This window comes from Culex quinquefasciatus, chromosome 2 (assembly GCF_015732765.1).
Source record: "Culex quinquefasciatus strain JHB chromosome 2, VPISU_Cqui_1.0_pri_paternal, whole genome shotgun sequence".
In the NCBI taxonomy this organism is placed as follows: Eukaryota; Metazoa; Arthropoda; class Insecta; order Diptera; family Culicidae; genus Culex; species Culex quinquefasciatus.
In genome coordinates, this window is record NC_051862.1 from 71,110,829 (window position 1) to 71,131,178 (window position 20,350).

General features: G+C 38.0%; 2 protein-coding genes across 3 annotated transcripts in view; one reads left to right on the plus strand and one right to left on the minus strand.

Annotated features, from left to right (window-relative positions):
• The window catches only part of LOC6040770 (folylpolyglutamate synthase, mitochondrial), a 151,416-nt gene that overhangs the window by 30,445 nt on the left and 100,621 nt on the right, over positions 1 to 20,350 (minus strand). The window lies entirely within an intron of this gene.
• The window catches only part of LOC6040765 (homeobox protein extradenticle), a 61,769-nt gene that overhangs the window by 2,705 nt on the left and 38,714 nt on the right, over positions 1 to 20,350 (plus strand). For both annotated transcript variants that reach the window (XM_038256196.1, XM_038256197.1), the window contains exon 2: positions 6,278 to 6,538. In XM_038256196.1, the coding sequence (XP_038112124.1) occupies positions 6,278 to 6,538 (261 nt within the window). The remainder of the gene's footprint in view (positions 1 to 6,277; positions 6,539 to 20,350) is intronic.

The following is a 20,350-nucleotide window of genomic DNA, read 5'->3' on the forward strand; positions in this document are numbered from 1 at the left end:
GGACTCTTCATCCGACGGTGTTCCGTCCGCTGGCCGAAGACCAGAGCTCACACACTGTCTTTGTTTATATCTATAAATTACATTTCGACAGATCCCAGAGTGCGAAGTGCGTCGACTTTGGACGTCGTCGTTTCTTATGGGGTTAGCCCGCTAGCGGCTCTATACCTGCTGTACAACCAGCACCACTGTGTGTACAGAGCCACCGAAGCTATGAGAGCAATAAAGTGCTCATGTTTATCGCTAGAGCAAACCCGATGCCATAAAGCAGCATACTTTATTTGTTTATGCTGTCACAGGCAGAGTGGCAGAGAGGGAAATTTTCGCACCGACGAGGGTACCGCGCTGGGGACTAACTCTGCAAGACAGGTAGTCGTCGTCGAAGAACCTCCTGAGGAACCCCCCGGAGGGATCGGTGCCTCTTAGACGATTACCTGGCCGCGGAACGACATCCACAAGAGGAGTTGACTTTTCGCACCGTCCAATTCCCACCTCCGCACACACCTTGCTGCTATACTGAAGATCTTCGCAGACTCAGGTAGCTGGCAAGCCCGTTGGCAATTGCTACGAGTAATGAAGAACACACTTGCAAAGTTTACAGCAAAAATAAATAAAACGCACCATGTGCCCCTGGTCCCAACCAACAACAACAACAACAGAAAACCGTTTGTTGGGAATGGCTTTGGCTAATGGGTTAAGCCGGGTCTAAGTTTTGTAATCCAATTTAGCGCGAAGAAAACAGCAAAGCTGAGCAGCACAGCCAGCCCCCACCTTTTGCTGTAGAACACAGACTCGCAGGCAGGTTGGGTCTGGGTCGGGTTGGGATTGGTGTTTAGGATTGGGAATGGGATTCAACCTGAAGTCAATAATGAATTCATTTTTTGAGAATGAAATTCATGTTTTGGATGAACGGTTTAATTTTTTTTCTATCTTTTTGGTACAACTAAATTGTGCTTACCTTTCTTATAAAAGAAAGGTTTAAGGTTTGCTTTTGGAAAAACGCTTTCCCAGAAATCTTTAAAAAACATCGTGCTAGGCGGGGAATCGTCTCAGGAAAAAAATCTTTTACTAATTTGAGAGCTCTTTTTCTGAAACACTTGTGCGATGTCTGTATCCGCTCTTTAAAAATGGTGTCTTCCATCATTGGGAAACCGCTCGTAAAACCCACAATTTTTATATTTCAGATTTTTAGCCGTGGGGTCGGAGACGAACTTTTTATTTTTCGATTCACAGTTTTCGACCAGTAAATGTGGTCAAAGACATTTTTAGAGGTATTTTTTGGACTATTTTACAGTAACACTATTAAATAAAAAGAATTCAGCTTCAAACAAAAAACCATTTGAAAACATGCGCCTTAAACTGCTTGTGCCCAAAATTTTAAGCTTTTCCAAAATTTATTTCCACAGATATAGTCATATTAGTGTTTTACGTCGTTTTAAGCTGCGCGTGAAAGTGTTCTTGCTGCCTTCTCATAATAGATCGATAAAGTGCAATATCGATACATATTTTTTAAAGTTTGTCATAGACTAACATCAAACTAACATTAAAGACTTAGTACATTCAACCCCCGGTGGTTGGTCACTTTTTTGTTTAACACTTTTTAGTTTGTACCCCGTTGGTTAGTCAAAGTCAAACTAAAAAGTGACGAACTGTCACTTTTTACACGGAGCTCTCGCACACTACCAAAACAAACGTTTGGTAGTGTGTGTGAACTCCGTGTAAAAGGGGTGTCAAACTAAAAAGTGACCCCGTTCGTTTGACAACAGTTGGTGTCAAACCATCGGGGTTTGAGTGCACCCTTAATTTTTTTCTAATAATGTCAATCCAATATGTTTTTTTCCCTGGGCTTTGTCATAATGAGTGTCATAGGTTTGATGCTTGTTTGGCAAAGAGTATGATTTGATTCGATGTGGAATTAAAATCGAAGTGTTCAGTATATTGCTGAAGCTTCCATTTTTACACATGGACACCACTTCATGCTGCGAGAACCCACTTTGGCGTAGTCTCAGGGCTTAATCGATGGCCGGTAAGCTGTCATCGAGACAAGGAGGTTCTCTGAAAGTGGAAATATCACATTTGTACAATGAACCGCTACATATGTGATTTTTCCCTATCTTAATGTGGGTGTCAGGTTAGGATGCGGGTTTAAAAAAATAGTGATTGTAGAATTTAGGATTTTAACTATAAATATCAACTTTTTATACTTTGCCTTAAGTTATTTAGGGACAAAATTAGTAACAGTGAATTTAGTAATTCTATCAGAATCGGTGATTTTCATTCAAGTAGCATAAAAACCATTCTGATTTGTCAAAATTTTCATAGAGTCTCGATCAATCAATAGTGAAATGATATCGGACTAAATTCGTTGATCTGTTGAACTAACGACTGTCGGATTATGATTGTATCGACCATTGTTGCGAATCGAGGATCTACTGGAATTCTGACGAACAAATGGTCGTCTCTTTTTCAATTCACGACTTGTAAAATATCAACTGTTATTTTTTTGTTTTTTTTTTTAAAGAAGCCAGACAGGTTTTAAAAGAAACGTTTTTTTGGTTAATAATTAAAATGTCGGGGATTTGAGATAAGAGTAGCTTTCGGATAGGTTGCTTTAAATCTTGTATTCAATTCAAGTTAGGTAGTTATCCGCAAATGAATATTTGGACTTATATGAATAATTGAACATTTTGGACTTATGAATAACACACAACTGTGCATTTATTCTAGAGTCAGATCCATACAGCGTCAGTGTTTATTTGGTCGAAGTGTACTAATTCATTGGCAGATCTGATTCTAGTTGTAATGTACGACAAGACTACTGACGGACGTGACAGGACGAGGGCCCAGTTTAGAGGTTTCGACATCAACGATGTGCGGCTGGATCACCATCCCAAAAAAAAAAAAAAAAAAAAAAATGTCAATCCAATATGTTTTTCCTAATTAAATATAATTATCTTGCGACCCATAATGTAGTCCTGAAATTAAAAAAATGGCATTCGAGGATAAGCCTAAAAAGTTTCGAAGCTTTCTGATTCGATTACACCGACGAACAAAATTTCTACACAGGCTCAACTCGAGAGGAAGCATAAATTTTTAGGTCACCAGAAACACACACACTTTGAATATTTCTAAAATATATTAAATATATCTATTTTTTTCGAAGATTTTAAGACTTTTTCGAAAATGCAACAAGGTTCTAAGTACTGAGCACCTGAGTAAAATTTAAATAACCTTAAATAGACGGATAAAGCATATATCTTGTCTATGCAATGTTTAAATACAATTACAGTTAGTTCAAAATAGATCTTTTCCATGCCAATCTTGTAAATTTTGATAAACTGGACGCTATATTTTTCTCGGAATATTTCAAGATCAAATCCAAAAACAATGTTTTTTTTTTTTATTTGTCCTGAGTACTTTTGGTAATCAGCTTTCTAACATTTGCAAACATTATTAATTATTAATATTATTACTCTTTTTTTTTGTAGATATTCAATCCAAAATCCTGCTTTTTCATGCTCTTCACTTTTCCCAAACTAAAAATCCATAAGATTTCGTTATTTTTTAAATAAATAGTGTAAGTTTTCTCTGGAAAGCAGGAAATGGCTATAGGGGGGCCTTTAAATATTATGTTTAGTATAGAAAAACTAGAAAATTAAAAATTTGAGTAGAGAAAATTTAAAAAAAATAACTTTAATATTAACAACACTGGTGTGGCAAATCTCCACAAAATTTAGGCAGCTGACTTTGGATTAATGCTATGGAAATATTCAAAAATCGGTTCGATGTATACTATATTTCTGAGCGATTTTGTATTTTCTGTAAAATTGTTGTAGAAGTACAATTTCATCTTTAGAGATGTACCACGAGATGGTATAAATCAATTTGGCTGCGATTTTGGAAATGAAATCGTAATTTTCCGTCTGAAATAAAGTCAAATTGTTATAAATACTAAATTTACTCAGAAAAGAATAAAATTTCTAACCAAAAATCCCTTTTTCTGTTAATGGTCAAATATTTTTTAAGGATATCAGAAAATTTCGAATCACAATCTTTAAAAATATTTTTAACCTAAAAGAGAAAGAAGACAATGTTACTAATGTTTTTTTTTACATAGAAATACCCTGAATACTGCATACTTCATACATTTTATAAGATAAACACACAATTGAATATCATCTAAAAAGAATGTTTCAATGTTTTTTTTTCAAAGATTTATCATCAAATAATAATTATAACTAAAAAAAACGATTTTTAATGTAAATATTAACAAAAAACTGAATTTTTGAATTTTTACCTCTTTTTTGAGTTAGGCCGTTGCATATATTACTTTATGTCCCTCGGTCGGGGTCGAGGAGGGGTGGCAATAACATAAAAAATATAAAAATTGAAATAACAAGCCATGGTCTTAACATTTGAATGAAAAAAAGTGTTTGAAAGTGCATTTTACACCTTCACAGTTGTTTTGCAATCATTAGTTTTCAAAATATCCAATACTTGGAGAGATTTTTTTTCGCCGATAAAAAAACTTTGCGATGCTGTACATTGGAATTCCACAAAAATATAAAGTATTTTTGATCGATCCCAGACATGATTTTAAACGCAGGAAAATGCATTTCCCATTCTTTTTCCCTAATAAATTGGAAGTTTTGTGAAACTTGGGTTGGGGGTTGGAGGCTGTAAATTTGATGAAAATCTGCAAATTCCTGATGTACCTAGTATTACACTTTCTTTTACACTATTTACACTATTAAATTTTTTTTGACACTGTCACTATTCCCTGACGAAGTGTATTAATGTCGTCCGAATAGAAATTTTTCATTTAAAAAAATGCAGACTTTTTGTCAAGAAAATACAGGCATGGCCTCTAAATAAAACGGCAACCCTTTACACACCTCTTTTGTTGCGGTTAGACTCGTCCATTAAATGGACGTTGTTGTCGCCTTAATAGTTTTTTTAGCAAAACTTGCCAACAACTAATCAAAACTTAACAATTTTCAATACCAGGGCCTACAGCCTAAAACTGGACCAAGCTGTAGGCCCTAAAACTAGACCACATCCGGACAAAATTTGTTCAACCTAAGCCAAGAAAATCAATTGATCAACATCCCCACAAATGCACAGAAATTTTCTCAGAATTTGATTCTCGATAAGTAGAAATGAAGATGCGTCTAGGAAGTCAAATTAAAATAATTATTTTTCGAGTCGAATTCCCAAGTTTTTTTTCCGTTTCGGAATTGAAATGTCCAACTTTTTCGGCTTTCCTAGTTTTTTTCTGAGTTGGCCACCCTGGCGCCTAAACATTAACGTTTTTGTCTGATTAAGAAGTTTTACTCAGCAATGATTTGTGTTGTTTATAATTTATATTCAAACCATTAACATTGGGGTGTAAATATTGTAAATTTGGTTGTAAATTTAACATGAATTTGGAATTTCCCGTGAAACAACAACTAATAAAAAAGACCCACAGGTCTTTCTCTGCTTTATGACCACCAACTGAACGCACGCTGACAACAGCGCTAGGGTGGGGTAATTTAGACTCCGATTTCAACGGTACACCTGACGTGATTTGAAAGTATCATCAGGCAGCAGTCCCGCCGTGCACACCTGGAATGTCAGCAGCAGTGGTTCCACCGAACATTATGGGAAACAATTCCCGTGGAACCGCGCGCTTTCAATTACCGTAATGAGATGAAAAGTAGCATTAGTGTGTCAGTTCTGACCAGAACCAGCGGCCGGTCGCCGCCGTCGGTCTGGAATCGACTATCGGAGCAAGCTTACGTAAATGCTAATTGCTGCGGGTAATTGATGGACGTAATTTATCTGTCAGCGCCGAACAAACCGATTTTTTATACTACGCGGCTAGTATAGTTAGAGCAGAACGCGATGGAATGGGGTATAGACTTATGCTGCCCACTAGATATGTGCCAAGTTGATTGATACCGGAGCTAATTGTAGATAAGCAATGTGGACTGGGATGTCGGAACAGTTCCGATGATCAATGGGTTCGAACATCAATCAGACCGTAGGCGAATCATTGCACCGTGCTATACCTTCAAAGAAAGTTAACGAATTCATTAGTTGAAACAACACTTCATTAGTTATACAGCTTCAGGCGTCTAATAGGAATATAATCTTCGAAAATACCTTCGAGACAGCATCTACAGATCCACCAATGCCACATCCGATCCCATCGGCAATCCTTAAAACTTTCCTTCACTTATCATATCAAGAAACGCATAAACTAACCTTAAAAAAAAACTTTGAACCTCCCCAACAGCACACCAAATGGAGGATCCGAACCGGATGATGGGCCACGGCGGCCTGATGCCGCCCAACTACGGCATGCCGGCGGCCTCCAGTGACGGCCAAGCCGTGGACAACGACCCCCGCAAGCAGGACATCGGCGAGATCCTCCAACAGATCATGAACATCACGGACCAATCGCTGGACGAGGCCCAGGCCCGAAAGCACACGCTCAACTGTCACAGGATGAAGCCGGTGCTGTTTGCGGTGCTGTGCGAGATCAAAGAGAAAACAGGTTAGTGGAAAAGTCGTGTTTTTGTGCGTCTTCTTCTTTTTTCTTTTTTTTCCCCTGTCCACTGGGTTGGTTTTGTTGTTTCGGAATACACGAAAAAAAAGATGGGGGATCTTATCGGGCGCGCACCACGGGGTTAACTTTTTTTGTTGGGTTTGGGTTGATGTAACCGTTTATACACAAACTGCGTGGAGAGGGCGCCGGTTTGTGGTCACATGTATACATGTGAAAGCTCTTTCTGGCTCCCTTCTCTGGTATCCTAATTTCGTCCTGACGACGACCAGAACCGCTTTATCTGTGGGCACATTTTAAGTGAAACGGTTCAATGACATGGTGGCAATTACACGGACAATAATCAGTCTGTAAAAAAAAACAACCCTGAAATTGAACGATTTCATAGTTTTGGGAACCATTGCGTTTAATTTTGCGTTATTATTGTTTATAACTCATGTAACTTTATCAGGGTTTCCAACATCAAGGATTACTAACCATTCTAAATGGAATTAACTGGATTACTCGATAAAAAATATAAACATATAAAAATTGAAATAACAAGCCATAGTCTCCACAGTGCTTCAAAATGTATTTTACACTAGTTCAGTTGATTTGCAATCATCAATTTTCAAAAAATGTAAAATTTGACAAAAATAAAAAAATGTGAAAAAAACTTTTTTCGATAAATACCATACAATTTTTTTTCTTCAAAAATCAGAATTATTGGCAAAAACTTGAATTGCAGCGGAATTACTGAGTAAATCTGGAACTACATGAATTATTATATAAATACAGATTAATTCCGAAATAACTTGTTCAAAATTCGTCGGTTGCCGGATTACCGGATTCTGGCACAATGCTTGAAACTCCAGGAAACATGAAAATAAATAAAACCGAAGAGAGGATTCTGTGAACGGATCACATTTACAGAATTTGCATGGGAGGAGGATGCGTGGACTTACCGTACCAAACGCTCTCTCCAATAATCGAATCGTGTTTTTTTTATCAATCGACAACTTAATTTTAACTAATTTGGAGTCTCTGTACATGAACGTTGATCCTACAATGTTCCAACGTGATTTAGGTTTTTTTTTAAAGATTCAACTATCGTGAAAGAAAAGTAATTGACTCATTACATATTTTGATCCATTATTTTTTGAAGATTTTTAGATTTTGTTGGTACCGGATTGAAAATAGGCAGTTTGCAATCAAACTTTTAGGCTGGTACAAATATTTTTAAAAGTTTTTGTCACCCCCTCCCCCCCTTCAAAATTGGCCCGAAAAATCAGGGGGCAAAAAAAATATTTTTGCAATAAACTTTAAAATTTCAATGAAAGTTCAAGTGCAACCAGCTGAAATCAAATTAAAATACATTCTCCTGCGTTTAAAATCATTTTTAGCATGTTTGGGTTTATTAAAAAATCTTAAGATTTTTTGAAAATTTTCGATGCAAAATCTTTTTTTTCGATACAATTTTTGTTTTTGTCAGATCTTAGATTTTTTGAAAACTAATGATTGCAAAACAACTGAACTAGTGTAAAATGCATTTAAGACACTTTTTTCATTTAAATGTGAAGACTATGGCTTGTTATTTAAATTTTTATATTTTTTTATTTTTTTGCCCCCCCAAAAACTTTTTTAAATATTTGCATCGGCCTTACTTCTCAAGAAATTTTGGAGACGTTGATAAATAAGCTCATTTCAATAATCGCATAGTTTCATGAATTCAATTACATTTAGTTCAAATCAGAACTTCGACTGCACTTGTTTTTTTTTAGACTATTTTACAGTACGAACAGTTAGAATTAGTTGATGGTTTACAGTCATCCCACATATTCGGAACACCCACAAATTTGGAACACTTTTGTGGTAATTTGTCAATAGGATGCAAAATACAACTTTTCTGTCGTCCCTGCTATTTTTAGGACCTTTATTTGGACATTCTCTTGCTATTGCACTAGTAAAAAGTAGGGAAATATAATTAATCATGTTTTGGCCTATAAAGTGTTTTTGACTCTTCAAAAGCAATAAATATCTCAAATAAACGTAAGCAAGCTACCATTGCCGATTTACCGTAAAACGGGGTGACTTTGATAGGTTTGCGATTTTTCCGCAAAATGAAGAGTACAAATTAAATACGTACGCAATGGTTTGAAATCATACTGACCATGGTAGAGAAATGTTCAAAGTACCTCAAGAAGAACTTTTGATAAAATTTTGAAAATTTTAAAGAGTTAGTTAACTATAATAAAGAAAAAGTTGATGAAAAACATTATTTCATACTTCGTGCTTGCCATTTTATTATGGCACATTACTTTTTCAAACAAGAGTTAAACAAGAAGACCTTATGTAAACTGTCATTTGAGTGAAAGGGATGCACTATTGTTTACAAAAGTTATGTGCCCTTTTGAAATGTTAGGCTCCACTTCAGAAAGTGTTATGATTTCCTCAATGAACATGATTTTGAATCGGAAAATGGAATGCATTTTCGGATTCTTTGGACAATTTTCCACTAAAAGAAGGCAAAATAAGTTTGTAAATAATTAATAATATATGTTTTTGAAACACAATTAAAAAAATCTCCAAATTTAAAGGCAATGTAAGTTAAACAAATTTTATGTAGAATGTGAAAACTTGCGATTCGTGCTTCGAAATCAGTTTAAAATGCAATTTAAATCAATAAATTTCATAAATAAAAGTATTTTGTTAAAAAGCTTATAAACTTAAATAACTAAATATAAACATTTTTTTTTATTAAAGGCTATATCAGCAACTTTAGTGATGGTACATTTGACGTAAAAATGAAATTTGAAACAACTTAAATCTGATTTTTACAAGGAAATTATAACTATCAAAGTCACCCCGGAATTTAAACTAAGAATTTTTGACGTAACTATTATTCTAAACACTATTGAATTTTTTTTTCGAAAATAGTGCATGGACTTTGTGGGGCCTACCCCAGTACATGTTTTAAAAAAAATAATCTTGAGAAAAACCTTACCAGTTGGAAAATATTTCAAAAATAAATTGAAATCCTATCAAAGTCACCCCGGTTTACGGTATCTGAAAATGTTGGTTGAAAATTGCAAAAGTGAGAATAGGTCGAAGGGCTTAGAGTGTGACAAAAATGGGTATAGTTCTCCTAAACCAAAATTCTAAATAATTGTAATTTGTTTGTTTCTTGCTACAAAGTTGGTTTTGATGGCAACAAAAAATGATATAAAAATTGTAGATATTTCTTTAAAATGGATATTCAAATTTTTTGAATACACAGCAAAAAAAAGTAGTACACTCCAACCCCGGTGGTTTGACACCACATGTTGTCAAACAAACGGGTTCACTTTTTAGTTTGACACCCCTTTTACACGGAGTGCACACACACTACCAAACGCTTGTTTTGATAGTGTGCGTGAGCGCCGTGTAAAAAGTGACAGTTCGCTACTTGTTTAAATGCCTTATTTCATGTTTCATTAAAAGCCCATAGTATCACATTTCAAGCTAAACATTGTAATAGGGCCGAAGCCGAAGTGTAATCAAAGAGTCTATCCTGCTCACGTCAGATGATGTTTACATTAGGAACGAGCAGGATAGACTCTTTGCTTACACTTCGGCTTCGGCCCTATTGCAATGTTTTGCTTGATTTATTTTGCAAAGAGGTGATCTTAGATTGCTTAAGTCAATTCGGAGATACGAGGTTTTTTTGTTCAAAAATCATCTAAACAGCATTTTTGGGCCACCGTAGAAACAGATTATTTGCACACGACGATTTATGACGATATTTGTTTTTAACGATTTGTAAAAAACTGTCAATATTGTATTGAGACTTCTTTGATCATACGGAAGGTATCTAGTTTGATGGTAGAGAATTACTTAGTGAACAGTTAAATAAATAAGATATAACTAATTTCCTAGTAGCCACCATGTCCCCGAGTGATGGGCGCCTGATGTCAATGCTGAGCAAAGCATTTCTTCCATTTTTATCGTTGCTCTCGTTTCTCCATTCAAGGATAAAAAGGCGCGCCATAAAGGCTACGAGCAGCTTTGCCCTCCTGGCCGCACATGGATGATGGTTCCAGCCTAGTTTTCTGGACTTCACCCAACTTTTGCCAGGCATCCCTCTACACTTTCATGGGATGAATGATTTTATCAAATTTAGATTTTGCTTAAATGGGTTATTTTTTTTTATTTTTTAGTTAAATTGGAGGAAAAATCAGAAAGTTTCCACAGACTTTTTGATCACCCCTCGTGGTTTTGTTTTCCCGTGTTTAGGAAAATGTGTCACACTCCCCCCAACTTTTCCTCCAGGGATTCGTATCGATTTTATCCCTGGATGACATTTAATCTATCCCATTCCTTCCCGGTTCTCCCGGTGTTTTCCGGAGGAAAAGTTTCCCTCGATTATTTCAAGACCATCCCGGGGAAGACATTCTTAGTTATCCGTTTTAACCGACCTGATCTAATTTTTAATCTGCTATTCACACGTAAATTGAGCGATTCATGCAATTTAAAGGGGTTTCTCAGCAACCAAATCTCCTCAGACCAAACTCAAAAACCCCGACGGGATCACGGGTGTGCTGCATTATTCATAATTCGAGACGGAGAGACCTGTTCGAAAAATTAAGCAAACGCCGCGGCCGCCATCGAACCTCTGCGAGTTAATTTTATTCGATTAAAATTCAAGGAACCATAACCTCAAACCGTCGCGCTGGTTCCGTCGGGGGAGGCAGAGTGTGAGGTGGCGACGCGTGATCCAGATTTGCATAACAATGCTCATTTTCATACATATGCATATATCATACCGGGCGGCAGTTTGACTCCATTATTATTATTTTTTCGCTGTGTGCTCTTTTCATTCACCCCCGCGTTTTATTTAGGTGTTTTTTTCGGGGTTTGCTCTGATAACACTGGGTGTCGAAATAATTTATTCGAGAAATTTAAGTTGTTAATTTTATCACTTGTATTTAATTAACCCTGAAATTTAAATTACTTTAACGTTTTCGAAGTAAAATTAGGGAATTATTCTTGGCTTTTGTTTTTTTTTTCGAAATAACAGTTGTCCTGTGTTGCTAAATTTCCCATTTTCGTAGTCAGTTTCGGCACTCCTCCACATTATTATATTTTCTTCAAACTTTTTTTCCGTTCATTTCGTTGTCAAATTTCTGCCGTCGGCTTCGGGTCCAAAACCAAACGGAATTAGCTTTTATTTTCTTCTTCTGGAGATGTAGGTATTCAATCCTCACCCGGCATAATCCTAATTAGCATTCTTAATTATGCATATGAATCGACGTGGATGCATGTTGCCGTGGGTCGTGAACAGCCAGAGTCTGGGGTTGAGTTTCCTTAGATTATCTCTAGTATAAGGTGTGCGTTTTAATCAGATGCAGTGGATTGTCACGATTCGATTATTGTGTGGCGTGGCATTTGATGGAATCTTATGAGATTAGGTATCAAAAGAGTCCGTCATTAAATTTCGAAAAAGTGTTGGAGATCTTATCGAAATGTTCCTAGCTTCAAATGCTATGCTTTTTATGGGAACTTTTTTCTACAAAATTATGCCTTTCTGGAAAATTTAATACAAGCAATAGCAATTCTCTACCAAAACCGGAAATGGATTTTATGTGTATTTTTTTATTAGACTCAAACTTTGTGGGGATCTTCCCTATGACCAAAGAAGCTATTTTGTATCAGTGGTTCACCCAAACAAGTATCCATACAATTTTGGCTGCTGTCCATACAAAAATGGTACGTAAATATTCAAACAGCTACAACTTTTGAGTGAATTTTCTGATCAATTTGGTGTCTTGGGCAAAGTTGTAGGTATTGTTGAGGACTATTGAGAAAAAAAAGGTACAAGGAAAAAAATGAAACATTCATGATTTTTTCCAATCTTTAAAAAAAAACATTTTGAAAAAAAATAAATCAAGACTACCATTCTAAATGGGCATAATATTCAATGTTTGGCCCTTTTTCAAATGTTAGTCTTGATTTATTTTTTATAAAATATTTTTTTCAAAAAGATCGGAAAATTTCACGAATGTTTCATGTTTTTACATTGAAAATCGGACCATTAGTTGCGGAGATATCGACATTAGAAAATGGTGGGTTGTTTGGGTGAGACTTAGAAACCTTGAATTTCATGTTTTAACCATGTTGTTAAGCCACTATACCTCAGCAATCAGAGGTCCAATCTTCAATGTCTCTTAGACAATTTCATAGAAAATTTTGTGAACTTCTCAAAAAAGATACTTTTAGAAATGGTCACTCATGGTCACTATTTAAAAAAACGAAAAACTGCAAATATTTCGCTAAAATCAAACTTTCGGTGGCAATATCTTGAAAACAGAGCCCTTTATCAAAAAATCTTTTCGATTTGTTTTTGCATTAAATTTCATTTTTTTACAAAAATCACCATTTAAAAAAAAAATCATAACTCGGCGGCAGATTTTTTGACCATGTTTCTCTATGGCTCAAAAGTTGCGGGTTTTTGTCCTCTAAAACTTATAAAAAAATCTAGAAAAAAAACGTTTTTTGGGAAATTGAGCTTTTGCAAAAAAAAAAAAACAGTTGATGAAAAATCCGCATTTTTTTTCGGTGTACCTATTTTTTCTCAATAGTCCTCAACAATACCTACAACTTTGCCGAAGATACCAAATTGATCAGGAAATTCACTCAAAAGTTACAGCTGTTTGAATATTTACGTACCATTTTTGTATGGACAGCAGCCAAAATTGTATGAAGGCTGCTATGGGTGAACCAATGACACAAAATAGCTTAGTTGGTCATAGGGAAGGTCCCCACAAAGTTTGAGCCAAATAAAAAAATACAAAAAATAAAAATGGTCGGAATCGGCCGATTTTGTAGAGAGTTGCTCATATGATATTTTCTCAGTACAGTAATTCTTCCCATTAATTTTAGATTTTAGGCTGGCCATACAAAATGGGCATGTTTGAAAATCTGTATTTTGAAAAGAGATTTTCTGGACGATTTGGTGTCTTCGGCAAAGTTTCAGTGTTAGTTGATTGAGACTGTTTAGAAAAAAATAGGTACACTGAAAAAAAATCCCAAATTTTTTATTTGACTTTTTATCACTGAATGTTGAATTCCCGGATTGAGTAGTTTTTAACTTTCGAATTTTTTTATATGTTACAGGGGACTAAAAATGGTGCAAATCTGATTCCGGAGTCAAATTTCAAAAATCGCTTTAAGTTGTAAGTTGTAAGATTATATTTGCAATTGAAAACGACTTGACACATTTTTCGATAAACTGCACTGTTTTCAAGTTAAAGATATTTTTGCGAGAAATGTTTCGGAAAATGTTTGACTTTTGCAATATAAGAAGAAACCGTGCAAAAAATGTTTTTATAGAGCTGAGAAAATGTTCTACATTTTTTGGCATTGTTGATCGGACTGCAGGTTGCTGAGATACAACCTCTTAAAGCTTAAATTTTGCGAAAAAATATTTTTTCTCAGTGTCATAAAAAATAGGCCACATTTTCGACTCGCGATATCTCGAAAACAATTGGTTAGATTTTAAATCTTAAAAGGTGAAACTTTTGTGACATTTTCTGCACCATTCAACAAAATTAAGCTCGAAATTCATTAATCAAAAATAATTTTCTGAAAGGCTAAAAAATCATTTTTTACATTTTTACTTGATTATAAAGTTTATTTATATTTAAAAAAGCAGAAAACTTCGCAAGAAATTATTGTTTAAGCATTTTAAATCGAACCAAGTCGAGTTTAAAAATGCGGGCTTATTAGAAGACACTGAGGAAAACTCATTTTTCACAAAACTTAAGCTTTCATCAGAGCAGCAACCTGCAGTTCGATCAACAAAGTCAAAGACGGAAATTAAAGGAAGTTTTGTCAGTTTTTCGATTTTTTTTTTTTTGGCAAGGATATTTTTCAATCATGAAGTACCTAATTTTAATTGCCAAAAACTGAACATCTTTTGCAAAAATTTCACCTATAACTTGAAAACGGTGCACTCTGTCTAGAAATGTGTACCGTAAACTGGGGTTAATCGGGACACATGGGGCGAATTGGGACAGCAGTTTTAACCATGTTGGAGCACAATATTTTGATTTTTTCTGGTTGGTTTCGGTTAGAACAGGCTCATGCCAACAAAATGTGTACATCCATTTCCTAATTTAAAAGCTTTAAGTGCTCTTAAAACTGCTGTCTCTATTCGGACTGTAGTCCCGATTCATCCCAGATTACGGTAGTGTCATTTTCAATTGCAGATTTGATTTTACAAATGAAAATGATTTTTGAAATTTAGTTTAACAACATTTTAGATTTTTTCCAAAAATATTTTTTATTCTAAAAATCTTTTTTTTTTAACTATAACAGATTTTGCACCATTCTAAAAAGTTGTTATAAGTCGGGATTTTCTTTACTCTGTACCTATTTTTTTCTAAAAAATCCTGATGATAAATACATAACCTACAACTTTGCCGAAGATACCAAACAAACATATAGAGGATACGAAACTGCTGTGTTTCTGTTAGACTGTGTTATTAAATATAATTTTGCTAAAATATAATGATTTTTGATTGTACCAGTTTTATATCGACACAAACTTATAATCGATTAAAGTTCAGGTTGTCATCCTAGAATCCTATCAACGATTAGTGAAGGAACTTTCCTTTCCAGAAGACTATTTATTGCTTTAATCATATCATGTTACCAAAATCACTAATGCAACTCCTTTCATCGAATCGAATCCCATAACACACCTCTCCATAAAACTACGTCCCAGTCTCATACATCTCGCACATGTTATCCTTTCCAAAGTATATCCTAAACACGTCGATAGCTCACCGTATTGCCTGCCCCAATCCCCTCCACTCGTTGATCCGTCCACCACAAACGACCACTCATACTCGGGGAGCTTGTGCTGTATCAAATCCCACCAACACACACACACACACACTATTGTAGGACACATGATTTGGTGGAGGGGAAGGATCTTCCATTTCCGAAAGACGACGGATCAACGGATTAGCAATAGAAAGCACCACACCGCCGTCCTACTCCTTCTGCTCCTCCCAGGTCGTACTCAGCATCAACCGTCCCATTTCCGCTGTGCCGGTACGGAGTAGCAGAAAGGACTAATGTTGTTGTGTTTATACCTCCCAGCCCCATTCAACTAAATCCTACACAGCCGGGACAAGGCTAAGAAGCATCCGGGAAAATACCGACACAGGGAAAAAGTTGTGAAATATGTATCTGCTTATAAATTGCAACCTCTTGTTTTTCCCTGCCGGTTTCCCTCTCATTCTCGTCCTAATATGATTAAATTAGTAAACCACGCTCTTTTATCCAGGCTGTTCTTCCCCCCTTTGTCCTTGCCTTACTTTGGTGTCCCGAAAAACATCCGTCCCAAATTCGGGGATGTGGTGGTCTTTGTCGGGTTTGGCCATATCATGAGCCTTTCAGGCTCCTTTTAATAAAGGGTAAAGGTGTCAAATTTGGACGTGGGAACAAAGAGCATCATTTTAGAAGACAGTTCGGTTTGAAACTGAATCCACATTGTCGCGCTAATATAACAATGCAAATTATAGTTACAGTTCGCCGTTCATCTTTCCAAATTCCATCCAACTTCAAGCGGTACTAACATGGGGATTAGTGTGGTTCAGGGCCCCTTGGAAATGCAAAAATGTCAGCAAACCCGCTGCATTGTTGATAAAATCATTGTTTGTTGTCCACAGAAGCTCCTCTGAAATTTTCAGCAAATTTGGTTCAGGTTTCGTCACAGCTCTTTAGCATTTAAGTTTGCATGGGAATTGCATGGGGAATCTGCAATTTTTTCATTTTCTAACAGCAATAAATCTTCTATTGAACCAAAAATCCTGAAACCTCACATATATATCAAAAATGATATGGGGAACAATTTTCTAGAACACCCCAGGTTGATCTAAGCCGAACTGACTTAGTTATAAGTGGATTAAGTGAAGGTGTCGAAGTTGTATTTTCCAAAGGGCCTCTTTCGCTAAATTTTCACCAGAAGGCTCACTTTGATCGATGGCAAATCGTTTGACAACTTGTTTGTTTATTAATGTCAGAAGAAAAAGCTGGAATGGCGGTTTCAACTTCGGTGGAACAATTGAATAATTTTTCTTCCGTCTTTTCAGGTTTAATTTGATGATGAGCTTTTGTCCAGCGCTGTGCATGACTTGGACTCGATCTGGAATCAAGGATTTTCTCCAGCAAATTGCTTAAGGCTTCTGTTTAGTGTGGGAGTTGATGGATTTCGTGGTGGTTAAAAGTTCAACCGACGTTCGCGCTCCGGCAATGTACGTGCCGCCAGAGGAGCTCCAACTACACTCTGCCGCTTCCACCTTCTGGGAGGGGGAAAGCTAGGGGAGATTGATTTGTGGCTTTTAGTTGCACCTGCAATCTTCGTCACCGGTACAGCGTTTTAGTGCCGAATATTCTTGAGGGACGGCCAACAGGCGTTACATCTTCTTTTAAACCTGGCATGCCTAGAAGGGGGTCTGCTTAGTGATGAAGACCAGCAGACTGAGGGTTGTCGTCCTTTACGGTTATGGCGCGGGGGAGGTCATTATCAGACGTAATCAGATGCCGCACAGGACTTATACTGACTAAGCTGACCAATCCAGATGCACGCACCCTTACGGAATCACCTTTCATCGGTAACGATTTAGGATACTTTTGTGGGTAATCGCCGTGTGCCGGATCTGGTCTCATCCCTGTTGGTCTGGATTCATTACCAGCAAACCCCGGTGACATTTTGCGAGACAGAATTTGTCTGATCACACCTTCCGTTGGAATGGAAATTGAATGTCAGTCTTGGCCTAACCCAGCATCTTGGTCGTAAGCTCAGTCCAGGTGAAGGAGTCCTTGGAAAACAAATCTGCCTCGGTAGCGTCGCTGGCCGGCAGTTGCATCCACAATCCTTCCTACGGACATCCGTGCTCAAGGTTGCCTACTGTTCCAATGATGAACAAGCTGAGCGCCAGAGTTTGACCAGAGTGAAGCCACGCGAAGCAGTGGTAGGGTTTTAGTCCTGAGGGTGTCGAAGGGCTACCCCGGACACGGTGAATAAAAGAGCTGATCTGGGGAATATCGAGTCGCCGAGCTCCCGTGGTGTAGTGGTACGGGTTTCGCTTTGTAAGCGGAAGGTCGATGGCTTGAACCCCATCTGGCGAGGCAAAAGGGGAAGGTGGCGGTCGAGGGGGGATTTCGGCTGCTGCGGGAATTGATTAGTCAAGTCCCAAGCCTCCCCAAAAACCCATCCCATCCAATCTCTCGGACGATCTGTTGGCGACTGAGTCTGAGCGTTGAAGAACTCTGTAACCAATACGCAGAGAAGAGCTTCAAATGCTACTTTTGACTCGGTCACATGCTCTCAGGCAAAATTCGAGCTGAAGATTGGGCTATATGATCGGTAACGATCTCTAGATGGGTCAAAAATAAACGAGATTTCCCCTCAATCTCGCTCATCTCCACGTCCTCGGATCGGTCTCTCGTGCTCTTGTGGCATGGCATTTGGGGGATTGGTCTGGGGAATGAGAGGGGGCAACTGCTCGAATAATTCGTCAATACTGTCTCGCTCAAACAATAGCGCTACGGAAGACGATCGTTCGGCAGGCTGTAAACAGCAGCAAAACAGAAAACCTGAGAACAGATCATACTACTATAGATACGCAAGTGTCGCAGTGGTCCGTGTCTGTTCACAGTAAAAAAAAAAAAAAAATCTGGATTGGTCAGCTTAGTCAGTATAAGTCCTGTGCGGCATCTGATTACGTCTGATAATGACCTCCCCCGCGCCATAACCGTAAAGGACGACAACCCTCAGTCTGCTGGTCTTCATCACTAAGCAGACCCCCTTCTAGGCATGCCAGGTTTAAAAGAAGATGTAACGCCTGTTGGCCGTCCCTCAAGAATATTCGGCACTAAAACGCTGTACCGGTGACGAAGATTGCAGGTGCAACTAAAAGCCACAAATCAATCTCCCCCTAGCTTTCCCCCCCCTCCCAGAAGGTGGAAGCGGCAGAGTGTAGTTGGAGCTCCTCTGGCGGCACGTACATTGCCGGAGCGCGAACGTCGGTTGAACTTTTAACCACCACGAAATCCATCAACTCCCACACTAAACAGAAGCCTTAAGCAATTTGCTGGAGAAAATCCTTGATTCCAGATCGAGTCCAAGTCATGCACAGCGCTGGACAAAAGCTCATCATCAAATTAAACCTGAAAAGACGGAAGAAAAATTATTCAATTGTTCCACCGAAGTTGAAACCGCCATTCCAGCTTTTTTCTTCTGACATTAATAAACAAACAAGTTGTCAAACGATTTGCCATCGATCAAAGTGAGCCTTCTGGTGAAAATTTAGCGAAAGAGGCCCTTTGGAAAATACAACTTCGACACCTTCACTTAATCCACTTATAACTAAGTCAGTTCGGCTTAGATCAACCTGGGGTGTTCTAGAAAATTGTTCCCCATATCATTTTTGATATATATGTGAGGTTTCAGGATTTTTGGTTCAATAGAAGATTTATTGCTGTTAGAAAATGAAAAATTGCAGATTCCCATGCAATTCCCATGCAAACTTAAATGCTAAAGAGCTGTGACGAAACCTGAACCAAATTTGCTGAAAATTTCAGAGGAGCTTCTGTGGACAACAAACAATGATTTTATCAACAATGCAGCGGGTTTGCTGACATTTTTGCATTTCCAAGGGGCCCTGAACCACACTAATGGGGATACCGTGGAATATTTCCCCAGTCCCTTCAAACAAGTGGAGCATCAACACTTTCCATCTTGTCCCCTGGTGACTTGGGATTGGATAATCATCATGTAAACATGACGAAATGCAGGATGCAGTCGGCTTAAATCAAAGCAAATCGATTTGAATTGGGTGTACAAAGTTGCATTTACATTTGTTTTGTTTTTTTTTTGTAAATACAAAACCAAAATATGACGGCATCTGCTCCCTCAACCCTGTTTCGATTGGCTAGAATCAGAAAATAATTTCGGAGACCATCAGGGTTGGGAAGCTTCCTCAGTATTACGTGATAGGTACCCCCGGACAGGAAATTGTGGGCTCCGCCGGGTTAACGCCCGTTCCCGCCGACATGCCCAGCTGCTCTCACGCATGATTTGGGGCGCTTTTCGCTCCGCTTTTTTTTCCGAAACCTCCAAAAGCCAACCCAAGTCTAAAAGTCGGAAATGAAATACAGCGGGGGCTCCCGGAGATTCCAGCGCGAGGGAGGTCGTCGTCGTGCGTGTTTCAGTCAATTATGCCCGACGACGGATCCTCCGATGTTTTGGCGTGGGTGGAGTCACTCTTGCATGAATTTCGGTGTGTTTGTTGGTGGGAAATACGGATGAAATACGAAAAACGGCAAAGTATTTTGATTCCGTACTTTATACACACACACACACACACACCCATTCCCGGGGGCCGGTTCCCTCGAGCAGAGCCTTATAACCTGACAGGGTTGAGAAGGATTTAATGGAGAGGAAAACAATCGATAAATATTCGCTTTAGCAATGTGAGCTTTTCCACCCCTCTCAACCGACGACGACCGGGGAGTCTCGAACTAAAACCGTTTCGTTGTTTTGCCGGCAGTTTGTGTCAGCCACAAAATGTGGAGCTCGAAGACTCGAATTTTGAGCCGTTTTCACAAAGTGACGCCCCGAAAACCGTAACGAATTCTCAAAAACCTTCTCGGCGTACGTTTGTCGTCCAGGAGAAAGTGGCCTGGGAAAAGTATGACCTTATGTGTGCACTTCTCTGGTGTCCGGAGATTCCCTGCTGGGCTATTGTGCGCCCCGGGACGGACACTGCCGGC